General features: G+C 37.6%; 1 protein-coding gene across 1 annotated transcript in view; it reads left to right on the top strand.

Moving 5' to 3' along the window:
- Positions 1 to 518: 518 nt before the first annotated feature.
- Positions 519 to 26,638, top strand: part of CDH8 (cadherin 8) — a 200,765-nt gene continuing 174,645 nt past the window's right edge. Inside the window, exon 1 of the mRNA XM_063312918.1 lies at positions 519 to 966. Within this exon, the coding sequence (XP_063168988.1) occupies positions 715 to 966 (252 nt within the window). The 5' untranslated portion in view covers positions 519 to 714. The remainder of the gene's footprint in view (positions 967 to 26,638) is intronic.

The following is a 26,638-nucleotide window of genomic DNA, read 5'->3' as shown; positions in this document are numbered from 1 at the left end:
ATTATTTTTTTTTTAAAATGATGACCATTATGAACATCATTATCATAATCTGAAACTTATGTTCAGCACTACAGAATAAATTGTTTTTGTGAACTGTGCAAATGCCAGTAGATAGATACATGAATTCAGCATTGGAAACTTTAAAAAGGTAAAATGAAATTGGTAGTGCATATTGGTCGGTAAGGGTGATAAGGAAGTAAAGGATTTCTATCCAAAGAAATTAGGAAGGGCTTTCATTTCACTTCAGAGATACAAATATTCATTTCCTCAAACCCCTGGAAATAAATGGTTAAATTTGGATTGCTTATTTATTATTTATTTATTATTTAAATTCATATCACTGTCCATCTCCCCCAGCGGGGGACTCTGGGTGGTTTACAATATATATATATATATATATATATTAAATAGAATGCACAATCTTAGAATCTATAGATTTGAAAAACCAAAGGTCACACACTGCCAGTCATTTTACTGAATTGCTAATTTGAATTATTTCTCTCTTAATTTTTAGGCATCTTTGAAGACATTAAATTCCAGTGGAGGGTGTTTCTACCATCTAAGCAATCTCTATTTATGTTTATAGTGGTCTAGACACATGATGGAACTGTAAGTAAATCTTCTCTGCTTCATGATGAATCGGATGACTACAATCTGGAAGGAAGCAAAATAATTATATTATTTTCAGCGGTGATTTGCTTAGTGTGTGGAACAATGCCAGAAGGACTAGCAGAAATGCTTATGGATACATGGGCACCATTAGTAATATTATGGATTACTGCATTCCCATCTATGTACATGGCTCCAATGAATCATTCTCAAGTATTACCCAGTAGATCCAGTAGAGGACTAAATGATCTCAATGAAGAACAAAGAGTGTTGAACCGTTCAAAGAGGGGCTGGGTATGGAATCAAATGTTTGTGCTAGAAGAGTTTTCTGGACCTGAACCTATATTAGTTGGACGGGTAAGTCAATATTTGTAATTCTTCAATGAGACTGATAACACATATTCATTTCTTCTCCATCAAACTGGCTTAATAATTCTATGTCCTGTAAATGTTTTGACATGCTACAACTCAATTACAAAAGGAACTGACCCCTAATTAGCTTTTCATCATTAGAAAGAGCTATGAAGGACAATTGTGTAATTAGCTCTGATTTTGTAAAATAATCATTGTTAATTTTATGTGATTAGAATATTACAGTCACAGGAAATGGTATGAGTATGCTTGCTTTGGATTTGACTGGATAGTTTGGCACTGGGGTTCATCTTAGTACTTCTGCACATCCTTGGTGCTTTGTGTAATATGTCGCTGAGCACACGTACAATAAAAAATGCACTGCGTTGAGCCTACCTTGCTGGAAGGTTAAATGACCTCATGTGTACATGTGTATGTGTGGGGGATGGGGAGAGTGCAGATGACAGGATGGATGAAGGCAGGAATGGTTTTCTCCAGGATGCATGAAAGTGTTTTCAAGTTGGCTGTATTAATGTTTGGAGTTGAAGAGATGCATCTCTTTGATTTGACTTCAAGGCTGATAGTGAAGGATCAAATCTCAGTAAAAAAAAGATTGGGACCGAAATCAGGGTAGACTGCTGGAACAAACACAGAAGAGAATTCATTCAAAGGCAGATTTGATTAGCTGCCAGGTTTTGAGCTAAAGATGTGAAGAAGAGGCCAAAGATGAAGATGCAAGAATATGTAAAGGAAAAAAGAAAATGAGTAAGAGCAGCCCATTTTTTCGGGGGGGGGGGATCTTAAATAACAGCAGGATGTGTCTTTCTTCTCCCTGTCCTTCTGGATTTCTCTCTCACACACTCTCTTTCTTTACAAGCAAATAAATACATTTCACAGTAGCAAAGGAAAAAACAACAACAATAAAAGGTTGTAATAGCTTCATGAATGAAGCTGCAAAAGAGGCTTTGATTCTCTCTTTATTCTTGGCATTATTCTGCTGTTGCTTAAAATAACAAACTTTGTTGCATATTTATACTATCCTGTGGTGCCTATCTCAGGTCTAGTTCTCCGGCTTGATGCTCATGAACTGAAGTCACAATTTGTAAAGCATTGTGTACTGCAGGAAGTCGATCCAAAAGAAGTAGAAAAAAATATTGAGAAGCTGAGCATGATGATTGATGATGATAATTGAAAAACAGGAGTTTTGATGAATATAATTTTTGCTTGTTTACTCAAGAGCAAATATTGAGTATAGTGGAACTTGCTCCTAAATAAACTAAAGACTAAAGTCTAAGAGAAAATCTGAAATTGTATAGGATAAGGGAGCTAAACAGTGCCTGATTAACCATTACCATTCTTCTGACAGTATGGAACCTACAGAGGATTCTCAACTGGTTCCAACCATTAGGCTATCAAACATGATTTGATCCATGGATTGCATTCCAGGAAGAGTGCAAAGCTCCCACCCCAACCTAACTCTTTTATCCAATTTATAGTAGTCACGGAGAATGCTTTCCTATTTGCTAAGGTTAATGTTGCCCTTTCACCCACACTTTTGTGAAAGAAGTGGTAGTTCCTACCAGCAATTGGCAATAATAAGTGTCTGTTTAAAATTAAGAAGGGCAAGCACTTTGTAGAACTATAAAGTACAGTGTGGTTTCATTTGTCCCCATTTGGAAAAGTGAAATTGCTGTCACAGTAAAGGAGCCTGAAGCAGCTGTTAGATCAATAATGCCTTTTTACCACTTTCAGTGAAACTTTAACTGTAATACATATTTTTGCATCAAGATGATTTTTTAAAAAAACTGATGCACAAATGTACTTACTCATTTTGCTAAGAAATTAAAAGGAAAGGGGCAGATATGAAACTTGATACGGTATCTGTATACAGCCATGTCAAGATTGCTGTTTTGCAGTATTTTAGGAATCTGTTCTAGGAGTCCCGGTAACCCTTAAAAATGAACAAACTAAATGGTGTAGTGAAGTACGCATTTACACTGCACACTTTACAAAGATCAGTTGGAAGGGTGAGATGAATAATGGAGATAGTCATAACTTTCCCAAGTTAATTCTACTTGGGAAATAGGATAATTGTATCGCTAGCTAAAACTGTGAGCTAGCCAAAATTCATACAGGGGAATTTCAGAACCATTCAAGATGCAAACTGAGGTTTATTATTTAACTGCTAGATTTGTGGCCTACCAATCTTTCCTTCCAGCTATTTGAAAAGCACACAAGGGAATGGGTTTGCACAACATACCCAACCCTAAACCCTGAATAGCAAAACTTAATTGCTGTGTTCAAATATTATACTGTACTAAGACCAAGCATGTAAATCATATTGTGGCTAAATGAAATGGCTGGTTCCCACAGACTGCTAAATCAATGATTAGGTTCTCACAACATCCTGAATCTCAGGCTCTCAATTCCCCACATTCAAATGTGCTACAGACTTCCTTTTATGGGGTTATTGATACTCTGAGGATAATCCTGAATTTACTGAGGAATTTACCCTGTACAGCAAATTCTGCTGAGAGGCAAAGAGATAGAAGGAATAACTTTCCAAATGAACTTCATAGTTAAAATAAAATGAGTTGAATCCAGAATATCTTGTACTAGTGTTGAAAGCAGTTCAGAATCATAGCTTAACACTACTAACAATGTAGTCCTACTGTCTTTCAGCAGACCTTCTAGGCTGGAGTATAAAAGTTAAGATAAAATCATTATAGAAAAAATATGTGTTGGTTTTATCTCACCTTCCTCCCCTTTTGATTTACCAATGCAAATACACAGTGATAGAAATTAAAAGAGATATAATGTTTTAATGACATCATACAAACATTTTCACAGCTTGTGATTTAATAGATTGGAAAATGAGAGCACACTGAATCATCTTGAATCCTGTTCTTGTTTAGATTTAGGATTGCTGTTGTGTGCCAAAGCTATTTCTTAGTTGTGCATGTTAACAAAGTTGGGCCTACAATTAGGCAGAATGAGATAGCAGTCTTAGGCAACAGATTTTGGATATCACGCAAGGACAGGAAATTGTGAACCATTCTGGCCAGCTGTATTGTGACTGCTGGAGATAGAAAGAATGCTTCAGGGATTTTTGGTGTCATGAACAGGAAAAAGTTGTGTGGCTCTGGATATTATGTTTCCTGATTTGGGTGAGCGGGATTGTCATTTACATCTCTGTTTCAGACAGCAAAATATCTTGAGCTGGCCCTGTGAGTTAATTTATCCCAAACTTATGCATTTCTAATTTAAATTGATGCAGTCTGGCAATAACACAGCTATCAAGGAAAGCAAAATCCAGAGTAAGAAGACACACAGTCTGCCTTATTTGGAAACAATTATTTCCTTATTCAGATCCCAAATCAGTAATAATTCTTTAGCCTTCATTGAACCTTAGACATTAATTCAAATATTAGCCAGATTTTATCCATTGATTATGGGTCCTCTGTATCTTTACAGCAGCTAGCAAAAATAATTTCCTATCAGAGCACGCAAGTTTATTGAAGTGCGTTACAGGATTTTTGTTTTTAATGCATGCACACACACACACTGTTGTGTTTTTTAGGTACACAATATTCCCAACTGGATTTAAACTAGGAAAGATTATTTTTCAATCAAAGACATGGACAAAAAAGCAGATTGTAAGTTAAAATAGATCACAGCCCGTGTCTTGACTCCATCTACTTACTGCTGAGCTATTCGAAAGATGTGCTGTCTTACATACCATATGTGTGCCAATTTCTCTAATACAACTGGGGCAAGAGAAGCATTGAAAGAAGTCTCTGGGAGTTTTTTTTCACCACCACATTAAATCACATAGTGCCATGCATTATGGCATCATTAAAGCATTCTGTCTTCCTTTAATTTCCATCATTATTCAAGTGCATTAGTAAATACATGGGGGAAGAAAAAGGCAAGATAAAACCAACAGGCATATCCATTTTCCAGAAGTATTTCAAAAAGCGTTTGCTCCTCTGTCTTGCTGTTTTTCTTTTCTTTTAATTTGCTGAGACCACTTTATAGTTTCTGAACTCTGTAGAACAGATGGAACAGTATAAAACTTGATTCCAGGGAAGAGGATGTTGGATCTGTTACTGAATTCACAGTTTTTGTACTCATTGTCTGCATATTCTTTCTTCATTGATGATGCAAAATTTGCTCTGTCGTTGTATCTATCTATGCATGTGTATACAAACAATTAACATATTTAGAGAGAAACAATATTAAATGTCTAAAAAAGATGTGATATTTAACTGTGGCCCAGTTCAGATGTGCATGTACACTACCTGCTTATTCTGCAGATTGGATATACAACTACATGCAAGGAAAGAGCAGATCAGGGTCCCACATGATGACTTTGCTTTAATTTTCATATGCTCAAACATTATGACTAGTTCAGAGCATGTAAATAAAATCTTCATTTTCTGGGAAATGGAATGGAAATTCTATCCAAATGTAATGTTGATATAGGTGGTCTTTTGCATGGCTCCAGTCTATGAAATTCCAGTTGGCCCATTCTAATTATTGGTCCTCAACTGAAAGACTTCATATATCTAGATGTACAAACCAGGGAGGGTAGGGCCTGACTAGTATTTAGCTGGGAAATCAATAGGGAATTCCAGGCTTTTGACTAGGCCAGGCCAGGCCAGGCCATTAAAAAAAATCCTGAATAAAGGAAGTGGCAGACTGCTTCCATATTTCAGGAAGCTGCAAGAGTGAAGCTCAACTTGAAGGAGATGAACATTTTATAAAATTTGTCTCTATAGCAGTGTTTCTCAACCTTGGCAACTTCAAGACATTGAAGTTCAATTCCCAGAATTCCCCAGCCAGCAAGTCCATACATCTTAAAGTTGCTAAGCTTGAGAAACATGGCTCTATACCATCCATACAGCTGTTGGATGATCTGTGTGACAAATATAACATCAGGAATAGTAATTTAGAGTGGCCCTTTTACCTGCTCACTGACTAAATAAGTCCTGAAGTAAGCTTATAATGAACTATGAACTAAGTCTGCCTGAATAAGGTTTAGGTTCTTGGTGTAATACTTGGACTGGATTCAGTTTCTACTATTTTCCACCTTTATTTTATATTTGTCTGTAGCTTAAATAGCACCAAAGAAACCTAAGGCCCTGATTTGTGTGTCTGAGCACACAGCAGAATTTTACCAGTGGTAATGATTATTCTAATCAATAAGTCAAAGCAGCAACAAAATAATGGATTGATTTACAGTTGTTTCTGACTTTTTTTCAGCCCTGAAAAGACCCTTCATCTGATTTACAAATAGGATCATTTACCCCCTTGATCAAACTTTTTCTACCTCTTTCCAGTCTCTAAAGATTACAATGAAAGCCAGTGACCTTTGACTTTATTTATTTCTCACATTTCTTGTTATCCCAAAGATGCATACTATTATTTGGTTAGATTATAGTAGATTAAAAGATCAATCTTTTTGTATTATACCCATAAGCAGATAACAGGAATATCCATCCATCCATCCATCCATCCATCCCTGTGGTTCTTTAAAAAAAAACAAACCTCTGCAAGTAGAACTGCCTCTGTCATGTTTGAGTCCAGCCATGAGGAGGCTACAAATCTACTTAAATTTAAAAATGGAGCACAATCTTCATGAGTAGTGATTTTAACTATAAAGAATGAACCCACAAATTCTGATTTCAGTCATAGGAATTGTAACATAGATTGAGTAGGAAATAAATAAATAAAAAGTAGAAGAACAGCAAACGCCTTTATCTCCGCAAGTATTTTAACTGCCAAATCTTACACTGCTAGTCCAAGAAGGCCCAAGTAAAATAAAATACTGCTGAAATCTTGTGAGATTTAAAATAGTTAAATAAGATCTTGCCAAATTTTGGCAAAATCATGAGAGATCCCTGAAATATCATGAGATTTTTTGGTTTGTTTGGGGCAATAGCCATTACATAATCTCACTATTGTTCACACTGATCAGCAGTATTTCTTCAGAGTTGCAAACATGATTCCCCATCCCGCACCATCCTATCCAAAAATAGAGCTCTGTAGAGTGTTACCTGGAGATTCAATTTAACACTGTTTCCATCAAATCTCCAAATCAAATCAACTTTCCAAGTCAGGTTGACTATCTTTTTCGTTGTCTATTAAATCATTTTAGCCTGGGCTGTCTGTCTTATTTAATGTTTTTAGCTGTTTTTATGTTTTTTCTAGTTTTGTATGCTGCCCAGAGTCCACCGGAGTTGTGTAGCCAATTAATATAAAGAAATAAAATAGTAAAAGAAAAGTGAATTGTCCTAAATCAGATTGGAGTGATTTTTGGAATTGGTCTGAATCACCAGATTAGAATGAACTGAGACTCAGAATCTAATCAAACGTTTGAATCACATCGGAGCCCATCTGCAAACAATGTGAAGGGCTTAGAGACTGAATTTGGGGCCTTCCCCATCCAAAGCCCACGCTGTAACTCTCTTCATTTGGAACAGTGGTTGCCTACAATATATACCAAATGCAGTTTGTCAAGGGTGAATTGCTGTCCACCAAGGCTTCAACATCTTTCTATTTATTTTCCTCCTTGCCTTGAATTGCAAATGCCGGTACCACCTGATAGTTTATACATTACATAAATGGCAAGAGGGCAACCTAAGAACAGAGGAAGAGAGAGGGAGAGATCTAACTCTAGATCCCATTAAAAACATTTTTGTCCATTTTTTGCTATGACACCCCCAAATTGCTGGGGGTGATGAATAAAAGGAAAGCTTTGGCTGATATGCACAAATAAGCACATAGAGACACATTCACACATTCTGCCAGCTATAAGGAAAGCAGCCGGCCCCTTTAAGGAAATGATGTTGTCTTTAATCAGCTGCTAGGGACATTCAGTTGCACCTTTCAGGAGATATTTAACATCTTGTGATGCTGGATCTCCATAAACAAATTATGTCAAGTGTTGAACTCATTGGAATCAATGCATAAGCAGCATTCAGACACTGTTTCCTTAAATGTATTTGCATGCAAAATGAAAAGGAAAGAAGAAATTTGATGTAATGCTTCCAAGCAGGCCATTAGAAATCTTTGTTGTTGTTGTTGTTAATTATAATGTACCAGTTTTGCAAATACAATCAAATAAAAGAAGATATTTTTTTTTAAAAAGGAGGAGCAAAAAAAAGATAAAAAGGAGATTTACAGGCATAATAAAAACTGATATAAAATTTCAAAATAGCCACAGTTTAAATCTGCACATTAAAACATAGTATCATTGTGAAGGTTTAATTCAGTACTAAAGGGTCAAGTATTAAAATTAGGTTATTATACAATAATTAACAACTGTGGTCAATACTTCTCAAATTATAAATTACGAACCAAGATAAAAGATGCAATCATTTTTGTCTAATCTGGAAAATTTGACAAGATTATGATAGGAAAATGAAATGAAGTTAGATGTGGTACAAACCCATTGATAAGATAGTCATCGAAAAATGGTTTCCACGTAGAGTTAAATACTATAGCAGATTTTTTTTCCAGATATGAAGGTAATTTTGTCATTAATGCATAATCCATAACTTAATTTGCCATTCTTCTATGGAAGCGGTTGTTTGTCATTTGCAATGACAAACATAAAGAAACTTAACAGGTGTTGCCATGTTCCAAGCCACTTCTGTATACTTCGTAGGGTTAGCTTTAATAAGTTTAATAGTTAATAAGAAATTAAGAGGTGCAAAGTAGAAATCCACCTTTAAAATTTGTTTCATTCTGTTATAAATGGCTTTCCAATATTGTTGAGCTTTCCAACATTGCCATCAAATATATGTGAGATACTGTGGTGGCTTCATTGTTATTAACATCTGCTGTTATTGTCATTGTTGTTATTATAATAACATTGTTATTAACATCTGATGTTCTTTTTTGGCCTTGTGTTTTTATTTTTTTTAAAAAATAGTAATTGTCTTTTACATATTAGCTTTTTCATCATCTTGTTGTACACGGCTCAGAATTACTTTTTCGTGAGATGGGCGGCCATAATATATTTGACAAACAAACTATATATATATATATATATAGTTTTATAAAATGCATATTGTATTTATATGACCTGAAGAGAAAGCAGAGTATTGTATTTTCTCAGTCAATACTAGGATTATATGCTGTACCAATTTTCCCTTAAAGTACATATTAACCGTAAATTTGTCATTTTTTTCCACTGATACTACCTTTTTTGGGATATCATTGTTCTATTTACATTCTGCATTATTTAATTTTAGATTTGTTTATTTTTTGAATAGTATTGTGGTGCCAGCCCATAATAAAACCCCAATAAATTATCTGAATTATTTTGTGTGATAACTTTTTTTTAATTCAGTGAAATCTATTAATATTCTCCCTTGTTTCTCTAATAGTATTTTGGACTATCCTATATGTTTACAGATACTGAAACCAATCAGATGGTCTAGACAAGGAGAGAATCTTGAAGGATTTCATCTTTGTTTTATTAATCATCACATCTTACAATCTATATTAATTGTTTCCCTCCACTGATCAAATGTCTTTGTACGTTCTCCTTCATGAAGATACATATTTCATATCAAAGCAAAGGTCAATAGATCTGGAGTAATTCTTTTTCTATATTTATCCTTTTAGAACCCTGATTATTATTGAATGATCCCTTAAAATTGTGTTTTTCTATTTGCATCAGACCAAAGGCATTTGAAAAAACCATCTGGAAGTTCCACGTCTTCCATAGGAGCAATGCACTCATAAGGTGTGCCATCCAATCTGCTGTCCAAATTAAGTAACCAGTCTGGTAATAAAACTTAAAATTTGTTACTGCCAATCCACCTTGTTCTTTAAAATCTTGAACTTTATCATGGATTTCTTATTAGATCATATAAAAATAGTTAGTCTCTAGCATTTAATGTCATATTTTCAATTTTTATGGGAATCATTTCAAACAAACAAAAATCCTGAGCATTAATCGTTACCTTTTAAAAACAATTTCAACTTTCTCCATTTTTTAATGTCTGCCATTGTAACTTTCCAAATCTAGAAGTAATGGTTTTTAAACCAATGTGTATTACTTTTTGCTAAATAATTCCCCAAATATCTTATTTTTAGCAGTAATATTAAAGCCTAACGTTTGCTGTAGTAGGGCTTTACTACCTCAGATATATTCCATGTCATCACTTTGGTTTTGTTATAAAACTTTTCTTACAGATCTCATTATCCCAGATTCAAGGAACTATACTGCTTTATGCATTTCATCATCAGTTTTAAGAAGTCCTTTGGGTGGGTAACCATAAGTAGAACATTATCTACATATAGTCTTTTTAATTATTATTTTTTTTTTTAAATATATCAAATAGTAACAGGAAAAAAAAAACAAGAACAAAACACAAAGAAAAATATGGTACAGATACATTCTCAAGGAAAAAAAAAAAACTACATATAAAAAGTGTTTTAAAAAAGTGCAAAGAAAAAACAAAGAACCAAAGTATAATATATCATTATAGCAGCTAACAATTTCTATATAAATGCAATTTGGCATGAGAAAAGGGGTCAAATCTTATTTTATTAGATATTACATTCTACAACTTTCTAATTAACATAATTGTTTCCATAGATACAAGAGTTCTGGTATATTTTGATCTTAATACTATTCATCAACCAAGGGAGTTATATATGTATATCCCAAAGTTGCCGAAATTGGAAAATTGACACCAGTTGTTGGCTTGCAGTATTTAATACTTGGCAATAGCTAAGCATGATGATATAACTCCAGATTCAGAAAACCAAATCCTCCCTCATTAATTCGTAGCTGCATTTTCTGTAAATATATTTTCAGAATCAAAGAACTCCATAATTTTTTTCTAAACAAAGAATTTATTTTCTGATAATATTTCCAGATATATGAACTGGAATTCCTCTCAGAATATAAATTAATCTGGGAATAATATTCATTTTGAGAGCATTTACCTTTCCCCAAAGGGTGAGGTTTAATGACTCCCATCTATTGATATCTGAAGAAACCTCTGGCAATATTTATTTATGTTACATGCTATTAACTGAGTTATATAATGTGATATGCACACGCCTAGATATTTAATGGATTTGGTACAAATACGGAATTGATATTTCTTAAATGGGTGGGTAACATTTTCACCTGTTGGCATCAATTCCGATTTGGACTGATTTGGATCTACTGGTTTAGTAGAGTATCCTGCTATTTTACTAAAGGTATCTATCATTTGCATCAACACTAGGATAGTAGTATGTGGTTCAGAAATAAACAAAATAATGTCATCTGCAAATAAAACCAATTTGTGTTCAACTGAGTTATGTACTATCTACATATAGTCTTAATTTATGCTCTTCATAAATTAATTCATTTGATTCCTGATATCTCATCTTCTTGTCATAACTCCTTTGCCAATGATTCTAATGTAAATAGAAAAAAAGGAGAAAGGACAACCTTGTCTTGTTCCATTTTTATATAGTTTTTTGTGATTAAAAAAAATCCATTTATGATTATCTTGGCTGTTTGTTCTTTGTAAATACTCTGTATCCATGCAAGAGAATTCATACCACTATTTATCTTTTATATTTATAAAAGACTATTCTGAATTATCAAAGGCTTTACTTGAATGAAATATTATGAAAACTTAAGTTGCTGAAAGGTGGCTTTATATAATATACAGTAACAACATAATATAACATAACGAAAACAATCACACATATACAGTATGCAATATAATCACATATATACTGTAGCTGTTAACATTATTCTCAAGCTTTGCTATATTGTTCTGTTCTGTTCACAGTGGGGGAAAACATGACAAAATAGTCACTGGGGGGAGAATGGGGACATAGCAATAAATAAGAACTTACTCTCATTCTAGCCAATCAGCAGAGCATTTAAATGGAGTACAGATAGTCCTTGGTTAATAATGGTAATTAGGACCAGAATTTCTGTCACTAAGTGATGCAGCCATAAAGTGTAACATCACATGACCACATTGCTTAGCAACAACAATCCTGGCATTCTCCAGATGGCTTGCAAACAGGCCACCAGGCAGGTAAGGTGTGGCACAAGGAGGGGGAGCATACACAGGTGGGCCTGCAAGGTGTGGCGAAAGCATGCCTTGACTGGGGGTGGCTGCTGCCAGGCAGAGGAGGGTGTGTGAGTGGCCAGTGAGGCATGGCAAAAGCACTGTGGGGCCTGGGGTGACCGTTGCCAGGCAGGGAACTGTGCGAGCTCCTTACCAGAGTGTCTTGCAATGTTCCTTGCCAGCTTCCCCACTGGCTTTGCTTGTGGGAAGCTGGCAGAAAAGGTCACAAATAGTGATCACGTGACTGCAGGGCACTGTGACCATTGTAAGTGCAAGCCGGCTGCCAAGCACCCAGCTTGCAATCATAGGGGTGCTGGGATGGCCAGAACTTTGAAGATTGGTCGTAAGTACCACTCATTCAGCACCATTGTAACTTTGAACGGTCACTGAACTAAGGGTTGTTAAATGAGGACTACCTGTAGTGATTTTGGCAATACTCCTTATATACCCTGCCTCCCTCCCCTGACTTTATCTTGAAGACAGGCATTCATGTAGCATTAGTATTTGTAGGAGAGGAAAGCTTTTCTATTTGTGAAATGTTTTGTTGTTGTTTATTTGTTCAGTCGCTTCCGACTCTTCGTGACTTCATGGACCAGCCCACGCCAGAGCTTCCTGTCAGTTGTCAACACCCCCAGCTCCCCCAGGGATGAGTCCGTCACCTCTAGAATGTCATCCACCCACCTTGCCCTTGGTCGGCCCCTCTGTCTTTTGCCTTCCGCTTTCCCTAGCATCAGCATCTTCTCCAGGGTGTCCTGTCTTCTCATTATGTGGCCATATACTTTTTCAGACAATAACTTTGGGTGTAGAACTGAATGCATGAACACTGATAAGCAGCCCTTTTCCCTTCTATGTTACTGAGGCACCATCTTGCTTGTTTGCCTGTTTTTAATGTCTCCGCCTGCAAACTATTTGTATAGCAGAGTTGTTGTTCTATCAGGGAACTTATTTGTTTGGGACTGCAAGCATTAGTCTGCTCCTAACCATGAAGGCAAGCTTGAGGTGTGGCATCATTACACAAGCTCTGTCCTTTGGCCCATGTGTTGTAACCTTGCACAATGTACATAGGTGTAAGAGTTTGCATCGGGATGCTGTGACACATGTTTGATCACTTACCCCTTCCCCTCATTGCCCCCTGCAGACAAATATGAGTGCATGGCAGTGTTAGATAGAGCTTAAGCAAGCATTATGTGGAGCCAAAGCTAAAAATAAACCAAGACAACCATTTTCTCCCCTTCAGGTACTTTAAATTCCTGTTTCTGACACCTCTTTGTTCTATGTCTCTATTTCCCTTCCTACACTGCAGACATGGACAGATTGCCCCTGCCAGAAGTCTAAGCTGTTTTCTTGCACATAGTTATTGAAAGTAGGCCAAGGGCTGCATGCAGCTTTAGGGCTGTAACACCCCCCCCCCAAATGTGTAGCTGGCAGAGCATCTAAAGCAGTCATGTGGCTGTTTTTTGTTTGTTTATTTTGCCAAATACTTCACATTTATTTACACATGTACATATGCAGTCTTGGTGGAGCATATCAGAGCTTTTAATTCTCTGATCTGCAGAGGCAACAATGTGCTTGAACTTGTGAGGGTTGTGCAGTGGTGAGAGCCAATACCACAAATACAGACCTGCCTTCTCTTCAAACAGATCACCCACACACAGGAACAGAGATGGGTGAGAATTTTGATCAGGTTGTTTTTAACCAAAATGCCTCCAAATTAGTAAACACCATCAAATTAAAGATGAGGATGGAGGGAACTTATGAAAAAGAAAAACGTCCAAATGTGGGAGACGAGACAGCCATTCAGGAAGTGGACTTGGAACGCTTAGCTCTTTGAGGTTTGGATTTGAGTTCTTGCATAATCAACCACAATTATGCACCTTCAATTCCCAGAATCTCCAGGGTGATTTTTTGTTTGTTTTGTTTTTAGTCTGCTGTTTGCAACATTGAGAAAGAGCCTAAAACCTTCGAGAATTGGTCTTTTTAATGCAAATCACTCAGCTTTTGTTCTTTGACACATAAATTTCCAAGATGCAGGATTTCTCAGTGCAGTTTCTCCTTAGGTAAGCTCTCCTTTTGAATGCAACTGTTTGCATTTAACTTTCAGCAAAGTACCCCTTTTAGACCATTTTAGTGGATTTTTGTCTGAGGAAGAAAAACACTAGTTGACTTTTTAATACTAACATTAACCCCATTGTGAAGCCTGTAGAGAGTGGAATGTTCTCCCCTTCTACCAGGTACTACAGTAGATTAAAAAAAAAAAAAAAACTTCCATAAATTTTATGCCCATTTAGTTGGGAATCACCTTCATAACTGTGAACTCAAAAGGACTTAAAAGCTTACTTCTGAACTGCATGCTATAGGATTTCATGGCAAGTATGCTGCCCTCCACATGCTTAGGATATAATTCCACTGAATTTATCAATCTTCACATAAGCGCCACTGCAGGATCCAAACAGCTTTTTCAAAACAATGGCATTGCCATTTCAAACAGATGATCCCTTTTCATTTATCTTTGGAACCCACGTTTCAGGATGTTTTCTGTACATAAGGTGTAGAAAGCAGAAGCTAAGATTACCTTTTCTCTTTTTTTAATTTAAAAAAGTTTATTGTGACAGAAGCAGCAGCCTAATTCCTCTGTAGAATGATATGTCTTGTAGTATACTCAATTGCTTTCTCCTGCAGATCTGATGGGGTGGAGAGAGTTCTTCTTTCTCTCTTTCTCTCCTTTGATGTAGAGCTGGTCTATATTTGGAGTCTCCTCGGCATGCATTTACAACTCGGTAGCAGATGTGGGAAGTCAGTCGGCAGTGCATCAAATGTCACTGTTCTTTCCATTGGTGACAAAAGCAGAATTCACAAAGACTCCAGTGAAATAAAGGAAAGATGTTAGGTGACTGCATATGGCAATAAAACTTGTGGGCATGTTACTGCAGTTTCTCATTTGCCAGTATTACAGAACATAGGGTAAATGTATCAGACACATAATTGGGAGGTGTAGTAAATGGCATCAGAACCAATATGCAGTCAGCTTTTGGTAGAAAACATGGATATTTAATGTATGTTTTACAGTTGTGGTTGCTGGATTTGGGGTGGGAGACAAAAGCAGCTGATGTAAATACAATGGAAGTCTGCAGGGGGCTTCTCTCTCTCTCTCTCTCTCTCTCTCTCTCTCTCTCTCTCTCTCATTGACTCAATACTGAATAATTCAGGAGAAAACTCCAGACTCTGTGACAGACTGATGTGCTTTGGGTAGCATGCTTCTCCAGTACCTATTGTTTTTCCTGATGTGATTCAGAGCTCCAAGAATCTTACATCACTTTTAGAAAGTGTGGCGCATCCTTTGCTCATTCTTCTTTCACCCTAATGAAAACAGGATGAGTCCTTAAAATATAAGAAAATAAAAGTTTCTTTTGAGTTGAGTGCACATCTTCATGATTTCATTGACACATCTGTGCAGTTTTCCTGGCAACAACATAGAAGTTGTTTGTCACTGTCTTCTTCTGGGAAGTTTTTGGACCTTCCAGCCAGTCAGCTGGCCAAACCATTGGTACACTCCACAAGCTCAACTTGAACTCTACTTTATTGATGGATAAAGTAACAGAATCTGGAAAGCCTGACTGAGTTTTCCTTTCCCTCCCTCTTACACCCCAGTGAATTAGGGCAGAAGCAGACTGAGTTTGTTTCTGACACCTTCTGTTTCCAAGGCTTAATGAATGCTTTTGTTTTTGTAACTGCTTCTTCATAGTTTCTCCAAGGTCATCACTGTGGCTGTCTATACTAACCTGAAGCCCTGGGCTCCTATCCAAGAACTAACTAGGTTTGACCTTTGTTAACTTCCAAGTCCAGACAAGATCAGCCAGATGTTGCTGTGTGCTGAGGGACTCTAAAATATAAATTTGTAGACATACAATTGCTTCAAGTAGCAAATGGCTGCTGCAGCTAGGACACCAAATACTCTAGCCATTAAACAAGGTTAGGTCTGTTAAGTGAATGTCACACTCAGAAGAATGTTCATCACCAACTAAATAACATGAAAGAAGCTGGGTGGCCTCTGCTTGATGGATTTTTGACTTAGCTTAATCTGGATAGGTTGTTTATTCCATGTATACTCACTCATCCCACTCATCATGGAGAGCTTCCGCCCAACTCATTGCTAGCACAGCCTATACTTTAAACACCCTTCACCCCACAACATCTATTATGAAAGATTAGCAATAGCACAGATACAATGGAGGCCAAAATGCCCAATTAGTAAGTTAACCAATCAATCAATCAATCAATCATCATTTAGTTAATATGGGGCACTCATATCATTAGATGTACCTGAGAAAGGCTGGAAGAAGGGGTCAAGTAAATTGATGGAGGAGGAAAGGATACATACAGAAGCAGATGTACAGTAGATACATCTCCCCTCTCACCTATATAGGTGATATGTGTCTTCCTCAACCTTTGGTCCTCTACCAGAGGCCTGGGAGTTTGAGGGTTCTGCACTGTATCTTAGCTGTTCCTAGCACTGCACTCTTCTGGACAGAGAGCTCTGAAGTTGTTCCTAGGAACTGTTGCAGCAACTCTCCCAGCTTAGGAGTCACAGCCCTGAGTGTTCCCACCACCACTGGGACCACTTTGGCCTTCACTTTCCATATCCTCTCTAGTTCCTCCTTCAGGCCCTGGTATTTCTCCAGCTTCTCATACTCCTTCTTCAAGTTGTTGCTGTCACTTGGCACCGCTACATCTATCACCACTGCGCGCGCTCTCTCTCTCTCTCTCTCTCTCTCTCTCTCTCTCTCTCTCTCTATATATATATATATATATATATATATATATATATATATATATATATATGATTCAACCAGATGGCTCTGTGGAATGCCACATTCACTTGCAGTATTATAGTGCTTTAGTTTTGCCACTGCAGCATCTTTACCCACTATTAAGTGCCAAATACACTTTCTGTTGGAAAAAAAGGAAAGGAAAGGAAAGGAAAGGAAAGGAAAGGAAAGGAAAGGAAAGGAAAGGAAAGGAAGGAAAGGAAAGGAAAGGAAAGGAAAGGAAAGGAAAGGAAAGGAAAGATGATCCTAGGTTTTTCCTTCCTGTATTCTCTTTGAAAAGGGAAAAGATGGATTTCTTTTCCTTCTTTTTAAGCCCTTCCTCCTGTTTCCCCCCTCCCGCTTCTTACTGGATGGCATGAAGCAGAAAGAGCAGTTGCTACATTATACTCACATTCTGACTTATTCTCCATCTGTTTCATCTGTGCCTGCCTTTCTATGGCAGGAATTCAATAGCAAAGACTGACACTCTTCCATTGTAGTCTGCTGCCATTTCAAATCTCAGGCATTTGCTTCCTTGTCATCATTATTATTTTTTTAACACAGTCCTCCCCTAGGAAGGATTAAAATACTTTATAGAGAAATCTCCTTTCTTCTTTTTCCCTTTTTCATTTCCCCCCCACAAAACACCAGCAACATATCACTGTAAGAAATTAAGATAGCAAGGGTAAATGTCTGAAGCTTTGCTACACCACAGGATACCCATTTTGGGAAAAGTCTGAAAAGAAAAGACGTTAAGCAACCATTGCAGTTCTTTGGAGCATCACTGGGCTGCAAGGAATCTGCCAGCTGTTCTCAATCTGAGTGTGCAGTAGCACAGATTGTATAGCACTAAATTTAAGCAGTTGACAGTTAAAAGGACAGGGTCTAAGGGTGAAGAACTGACTTCACACGTTGCCTATGGACTTCCTAGAAAAATGTGGTTGAATCATGACCTCATCTAGAAGTTTTTATAGTGTGCTGTGTGTCTGTTTCTTACTACTCTTAGGTCCCCCAAGTCATAGGTAGTTCTTGATTTACAACCATTTGTTTAGTGACCATTCGAAGTTACGACGGTGCTAAAAAAAAGTGAGTTACAACCAGTCCTCAGATTTATGACTGTCTCAGCATCCCTGCAGTTATGTGATCAAAATTCAGGCATTTCACAACTGGCATGTATTTGCGACTGTTGCAGCATCCCGAAGTCATATGATTGCCATTTGTGACCTTCCCAGCTGGCTTCCGACAAGCAAACTCAGTGGGGGAAGCCGGATTCACTTAACAACTGTGGTGATTTGCTCAACGATTGCAGCAAAAAAGGTTGTAAAATCGGGTGTGACTGAGTTGAGGACCACCTGTACATTTGGGTTTTTGTCAAGTTGCAGTCAGTCATAAATGCATACTATGTAATGCAATATAATGGAGAAATAATTTTGATGCAAGTCAAAAATACCTGGAGAAAAAAATAATTGTGTCAGCATGCCTTTCTCTTCTGCCATGTGTTTGTTGGCATTCTGTATTTTTCCTGATGTAGGGTTGTGTGAATATTCCATTCAGACATTTGATTGAAAGGAAATATGATTCCTCCTCCAAACTGCATTTTTAAATAAAATAACCAAATTGATTCACTGTATCAAATTGAATTGGATGCCTCTGAATTGGTTCAGAAAGATTCAGACCTGATTTGGAGGTTCAGTGGACATTTGAACATGCCCAGCATACCCTTTTCTAAAAATTGGATTTGGAAGTTTGAATCAAATCCATTTTCCAAATATTTCGAAAGTTTAAATTGGATTGATTCAGCTTTTTTCAATTGACTTGTGAGTTCAAATTGCATCCAGGCTGATTTGCACACCCCCAATTATACATAGTAGCCTCAAAGCAAGGCCGATGAATGGTTAGACAAGCTTGCCCAACTTATGGAAGGCACCTGGATTTCTCACTTCAGCCCCTTTCATGCACAACTTTAGGAGTGCTACTGCATAGTAGATGTTTTAAAACTCAGACTAGAGTGTTCTGTTTGAGAACTTCCTGGTTGAGTCTGAAGTCTCAGGTTTGGAAGGGACAAGTATATCTTTGCAGTCCACTCTTTGCAGTCCTTTCAGAAACCTTTTGTGGACCACAGTGAAACATTACAGTTAAAGCCAGGGGAAATTGTATTCAGGCAATATGGGCCATGCTTTGTGTTTCCTTTCCTGTTCACTCTAACTTTCCTATTTATAGCCTAAAATGTGTATCATAAAACACTCCAACACTGAACTGCTGCCAAGTGGAACAGGACTATTGGAACATGCACTTCTGTATTTCCTCTTATATATTATTAACTAGTAAAACACCCATCACCGTGATCATGGAAAAGATGGATAGGTTTGACGTTTATGAACCTTCTCAAGAGAGACCAGGCTAGGACACCTCATTTTATCAGGCAGACCAATCTTGTTTCGCTGTTTTTGTTCGTCTTCCCAGTAAAGGAATGTCCTACTGTAGGAATGCTTTCCTGAAGTTTGAAATGATACAATGATGAAATCTGTTTCCCTATTTTCTGATTTATTTTTCTTTTATTCCCCTGCAGAAAAGGATTCTGGTTTTTTCCTTATTTTAGGATTCTTTGTGGCGGTACTTTGGAGTTATAAACATAGAAAGTTGGGGAGTCTTAATTGCAAGGCCCTCATCCTCTCCCCTTGTTGCTAGCTAGAAAATTGATGTTCAATCCTCATGAGTTGCCAGGAAAGCAAGCTTGATCATGAGTAACTAAGAGTGATCCTCTTAGCCTAAATAATGTTTTTCTATTCTATACATTATAATTTCTTTCTCATTTCTCAGTGTATGCGTTTGGGTTTGTGTGTGTGTGTGTTTGTGTGTGTGTGTGTGTGCGTTTAGCTTATTTTGTTATTGGAAATGGTGGTTGATGCTACTGGTGGTACTGTTGTTGTCTGCTGCACATTGTTCCATCATTCTGGAGCCTCCCTGGCTGCTCATACTTCCTTATCTGAAAAGTGCACTATGGGAGTTGTCCTTCCTAGATCTTCCTTAGGAATTTAACTGAGCTTGGGAAGCCAAGGAGACTAGAGACTGTTGAAGAGAGTATTATACAGTGAAAGACAGGATATTTTCACCATTTCAAGGGCATCTAATAATCAGAATAATCACAAGAATCCCTATACCTTAATTAACATTTCACCATATTTCCCAACTTTGGGGGGATAAAATCAAAGGCATTTGTTTTCCTTCCAAATTGACTATGATTTTTAAAAAGCCCAGCACTGATCTGAAATAGAACTGCAAATATATTATTTCCCACCTCCATGAGAATGTGTTCTATGTGTTGGCTTTTTTTTTACTCATAGCATTTAAATTTTCCAATAAAGGTTAATGCCAAACCGTAATGTATTAGATTCCAGAGCACTAGTATAAGTAACAGATAGAGCATAGCCCTCCAAGGTGTTCTCTACCATTAAGGTAAAACCTTGTGGTTCCCAAATAAATTTCTTCAGATAAATGGCTAAAGTTGCACAACACATTAAAATAAACTAAAATGGGTTTGGGTAGTTTGTGATCAATCACATTGTGGAGAACTCAGCCATTGTTACAGCATGTTGTGTAAACAGAGTATCCCATTAACTCACAGCACGGCTTGTCCATTTGGGCAAATAATGTTATGTGAACACAGCCACGCTATTCCATTAGGGTTTAGGGTCTGGTGTATTGTACGTGCATATCTCTGCAACCTGCTAGCTTCCTTTTTATATAATTTTAATCAAAATAATTCTTAAACCAGTGATTTAATTGCATGGGGCAGGGAATCTGGTGAAGACCAAAGATGAACTTGGGGTCATATTGGTCATGAGGGCATCACACTGTGTTCCCCTGCATAGGTAACCTGCAAAGTTCAACTCTTGAGTTCTGTTTCAGTCTTTCTTTAGCCAGTTAATGGACCCAGAATTACCAAACAGAATTACCCAGAGGACAACTCCTCTGGGGCACCTCTGACCTAGTTTTATTTCACTTGCAATTCCAGTTAATTACAAAATTGCATGAGTTGTTAACTAATGCCAGTAATCCCTATAAGCATCACCAGTCTCTTGGAAACTAAATCTGTTTTTCATACGTCATGAACAGTGAAATTCTGTGACTGACTACTCACAAGGAAGTCCTATATTATTCAGTGGCAGTTACTCCCAATAAGTGTCCTTCATTCTAATTGGCAACCAGATCCAAGTTCCTGCTTTATTTGGTTGTGGACTATGTGGAGAATCCTACTTATGTTCAGCTTCCCTCCTGACTACACAGAGCATGGATAGAAGAAGAAGTGAAGCTATAGGTTTACTTCCATGTTCTCCTCTCCAGTGAATGGATGTATTTTCTTGACTGCCCAGGGAATAAGGCATTAATAATTTGCTACCTTTGCATTATTTGCTATTACTTCTGGAAGGTTGAAAGGGTAGGGGCCTGCCAGATCTCAAGGAGAAGGGTGTTCCATAGGGCAGGGGCTGCCAGGAAAAAGGCATGTTTCCAGGCCGCACAAGATAGCAACATTTAGGGAGAGGGACCTGGAGCGTGCCTACTCTATCTTATCTGGTGGGATGGGCAGATACCCTCAGGAAGAGGCAGTCCTCTCCATGTCTCAGAAGGTTTGTGGTTATATGACCTCCCCTCCTTCTTCTGCCAAATTCTTCACTGTAGCACAGACCAGTATATGTACCCATAGCAGACTTGTCTGACTGCCACAAAAGGTATAATTTAGCTTCATGCTTTCTTTGATTCTTAAAAACAAGGGAAAAAAGCTACTAGAAGCAAAGCACCTTTGAATTTCCAAAGGATATTTTCCACAAGACTGCTTTTATCTCTCTCTCTCTCTCTCCCCTTCTAAGATTTTTTTCTTTTTCTTCACAGCATCTCCCCTCTGGAAATGTATCCCTCCAAATGTTCAAGTTGTGCAGACTTTGCTGTCCAAAGACCTAGCTTTTCCCCCAGGTGGCAGATTAGGAAATGTGTGATGCTGTGGGAATTTTATTAATGTGTTTAGTATTATTTCCCACCCCCACCACTCCGATTTATCTCCTTCTTTTGCTTGTATTGTATGGGCTTGTTTTTCTCTTGTATGTCATGCAGAGTCACTATGAGTCGGGCAGCCTATCAATTTGATGTATAAATAAATAAATAAATTCCCTGCCCATCAGAGTTAAGAATGGCTTTCTGTTTAAAATTTGATAATTAAAAAGAAGCAGCTTCAATTAAATACCTCATTAGACCATAGTCAATTTCAGTAAGGGCATGGTGAACGATGGAAGGGCTGCAGGGTAGGGTGGGGTGGGGTGGGGGGGAAATAGGACAACCATAGCTCTTTAAAATGCAGACAATGTAAGTTTATTCCTCAAGGCAATTGCTGCAGGAGAAAATAGCTGGGCATAGAATTTCAGACCTTAATCCCATTATTTATTGTTTGGAGTATTGAGTTGGAGCCAAATTGCACAGGAGTTAAATCTCCTTTTATTTTCTCTGCTCATTGGACCTCACATCTCTTACCTGTGTCATGAAACTATTAACTCAGTCCTATAATCTAACATAGACATTTATTTCCCATCCTTCCCACCCCAAGCAACAATATTTGAATATAAGCAAAAACACAGTTTTGACAAGTGCAATCTAAGGATTCCTTCCTGTATGTTCCCTTGGGAACAAAGCCTGTTAAATTTAGCAAATCTAACTCTCAGATAAAACGCATAAGCTATTTTACTGCAATCCTATAGATATTTATGGAAGAATAAGATCCAAACAGTTCAGTAGACATTTCACCCAGGTAAACCTTAACAATAGTGGAAAAGATGACTAACACCTCACAATGTTAGAATTCAGGATCAGTGACTGACCCCTGAATATGGGGAGATTCCAAACCAATAAAATAAATGATTTGTTTACACAATGTAGAGTTGAAGTGTGGAATTTGCTGACATTGATTGTCACAAATTTAGACAGTTTTAAAGGGACAGGATAGATTCTGGAAGATTGGGCTGCTGATGGCTAATATTCTTGAAGGCTTATTGTTACCTCCTAAGGGCCTAGCACCTCTCATCTTCCAGGATAACTTTCAGTCCACATGGATCAAGGCCACTGATTCTAATCTTTTAAAGCTAGGATATTCTCCATCTACAGTCCTTGAGATGGAATTCAACCAAGCAAAACAAGAGCTGAAAACAAAGGATAAAGGATACAGAAAGGCAAGCAGATTGAGGGAAGGTTCTATCCTTCCTGTCTCCAGCGCAAAACAAATATATCGTTTCTGCAGCTAGTTACCTCACACAGCTTGAAATACCCAGCCGTCAGAGAGGCTTTTCTTCAGCTTGTTGTCATGCTCTCCCCTCTGCAGTATTGGAGGGCAAATATGTAAAAAACACCACCGGCCGCAAGGCTTTGCCCTTGTGACACCGGAGAGGTGGAAACTACAGACCATGTTCTTCTGCACTGTGCTTTTTATAGAGACATTCGAACCAAACTCATCTTACCTCTGCTTAGTAAATACCCTGGTTGTACAGATTCTGACTATACTCAGTTGCTGCTTATAGATGAAAACTCTGTCGTTACAGCGCAGGTAGCAAGGTTCTGTGCTGCAGAAATGAAGACTCATCGCACCCCGATGGGCTAATTTTTGCAATGTATTGTATGAAATAGTAACTCATTTAAATTTTCTTTTTATGTATATAAAACCTAGTGGTAATTTTAGATACTTACGTTTTACACTTTATACTTAATATATTCTTAATGTCTATCTTTTCATTTAGTATAGGCTGTACCTTAGGTTGCACTTATAGAGTTTAGTCAGATGGTCTACCAAATGTATTTTAATTTTATTTTGATTTAACTTTCTATTTTATCCTACATGGTTATCATTTTAAGATAGACTATGTATACCCCACAGAACATTATCCTTGTACTGGTCTGAGACCGCAATAAATTATGATTCTGATTCTGATTTCTTACCTCCAGTGGCATCCACTAAGGAGAGGAGCCAGAATTGGCAAGAGGGCAGGCAAAGCATCATAACACAAGCCCTGCCCCTTTTGAATGTGTGCAAAATTGCATTGCAATGTTCCATCCATCATCAGTTGCCATTTTGCTGGTTTTGACATCCACAGACCACAATCCATTTGCTGGTTTTGACGTCCACAGACCACGATCCATCCATCCACAGACCCTGCTGGTCACTTCCAAAATCATAGATGACATGCCTGGAATAACAACAGCTACAGAAAAAGAGCTGTTGCCTTCCTGCTCATGTTTGTGCACTTTCTAAAGTTACTGGTTGACCACCGTGTACACAAACACAGTACTAAATGGACTTTTAGCCTGCTTGTCATGTGGGTGGGGGAAAACCTCTTGCATTTGACTACTGCTTCCCATCTCTGAATTTTAGGGAAGACAACTGGCTTTCAAAATGTATTTCAAAAGAATTTCAGTAGAACATCATCTTTCCTATCATCTACAGCCACTCTTGTTTCCAGTGCTTCAAAAGGAATTTGCCACTGCCCTGAGAATAAGGTAGAAATGGGTTCCAGTAAGCCATGGTTTGATAGTCATGTTTTCTTGATTAAATCACAGTGTGCTGGGTTTGCACATCATCCTAAACAACAAAGCTAAGTTAACAAACGACAATGGTTGGTTACTTTCAGCAGGCTAAAGCTGAATCTATTATGGCTTACCACATTGTGGGGGTTCAAATAGGTTTGAGCCATTGATAACTGTGAAAGGCTTTAATTCCACGTACAATAGCTGGAAGAAAAAAAAAATCCCTTCACGATTGCTCTCAATGCTTCATTTTAAGCATTCCTTCCATTTTCTTTCTTTTCTTTTTCTTTTCCCTCTGTAATATAGTGGCATCTTCTCTAGTGCACAGCATTATGAGAGAGACATAATGACTTCAGTCTGCAAACATACTTGCTTTCTAGTTAATGGTCCAGAAGAGGCTGTACTGTTTAATCTTCAGATATGAAACAGTCAGTGATGCTCAGCCATGGAAATCAAACCTTGGCTGACTGCAAAAGAGTAAGAACTCTATTTCATAAAAATGAATTGCAATGAACTCAGCATCCCCCCTTCCCCATATTGGAAGGGAAAAATGCTGATTTTAAAAGCATTATTTTTAAAGTCTTTAAAACAAAATAAATCATATAATTGTACCAGAAAAAATAGGGACAATGCAATCCCTCTGAAAATCTACAGTGTTGGTCTATTAATAATTATTTTTCAAATCTCATTAACTTAGGTTATTGTTGTTGTTATTTATACACATTACTATTATACACATTTGGAATTACATCATCAAGTTATGGCACAGATGGCCAATATTTTTACTGTACCTTGTGTATATAGGGAATCATCCCAAAGTATCTTTGATTGAAACAGAACAATGCATAAGTATCTGCAGACTGTGTGGGTGACAAAACATTGATTGTGGTATTGCAATTCAAATATCCCACCCTCACTTACAGTACATATTTGCATAAAATAGTACAATGCAGGAGTTAGATGAATCTTGCATTATGACACTTATGAAAAGATGTCATAAACATAGTCTGTATAACTCAGATTTAGCTGAGCTGAACCTAGCATTCAGTCAGTATCTAATTCTTGAATAACCCAAAGTCATTCTTTGGAGGTAAGGAAAGTAATTATGGTTGCCTCAAGTTTGTTTTGTTTTTGTTTACCTGTACTCAGAAGAAGTCATCAGACTACAAAAATGAAGCATGATACTGAATTCAGACATAACATCAAACAATGCTTTAAAAAATGTTACAGAAACTCACAGCAAATCATGGTTTCAGACTGTAGTTTCTTGCCTCAAAATGACTGTAGCTTACACATGATGCTGAGTCAACAATCAACCTAGCCACATTATGGCAGACTATCATGCACGTACTAAGCCATTGTCTCTTCTGACTGCCAACAGCTGAACAGTTTTAGGCAGAAGTCTTTCCCATCCCATTTATTAGAAATGCTGGAAACTGAACATGGAAACCTTTATATGCAAATTGTAAACTTTAGCTTTTTGGTATACTCTATGCCTAAGAATTGATTTGGAACATGTAAACGTTTTGGTCAGAATATTTGCTAACAAAGCTGAATATTATCTATTTACACACGTACAGTAGGTCTTAGGCTTAAACAAGGCTTCCCTAAGAGTGTTACCTCTTCAGTATCAGCTCGAGGGTATATGGCACCCCAAGGCCACATTCACTGATGGCACCACCAGCCACCAGTATGAAGCTTTGTATTTTTGGAATGATTCAGAAGGAGGGATGGAATTGCACCCCATAAGCTTTGGTGGCCTAGGCCAGTGCCTACTCAGCCTTTGTCAGGGCCAGCCCAAAAATCACAACGAGTCAGTGTATTCCAAACTCCAGTTGTTTATTTGCTCTCACCATACAGACAGAATCTTGCCAGACTAAAGCTATCCCAACTAACCTAAGGGGAAATAACCTAGGAGATTTTAGGGCAGGGCTACTCTAACTCTCTTTGTCTCCCTGCCAAGGCTTTCCAGACTGTGAGTCCTCCTATCTCCTTGGAATGTGCTCCCTCCTTCCTGAGAATTAGTGGAGGTGCCGAAATCCACCACCGCCTTAGCCTAAAGCTGGCCCTTACCTCTTTATCAAGCAGAGATGGCAAAGATTGCATATGAGGGTCTTAATGTAAGGCAAAGGAGTACAACTCTTTTTCTCTTTCTCCTTCTCCTTCTCTGGACTAAACTTGTGTCAGAAACTGGTCTGGAGCTACTCCATA

Source organism: Candoia aspera, chromosome 11 (assembly GCF_035149785.1).
Source record: "Candoia aspera isolate rCanAsp1 chromosome 11, rCanAsp1.hap2, whole genome shotgun sequence".
NCBI lineage: Eukaryota > Metazoa > Chordata > Lepidosauria > Squamata > Boidae > Candoia > Candoia aspera.
This window is presented reverse-complemented; position numbering and strand designations above follow the sequence as displayed.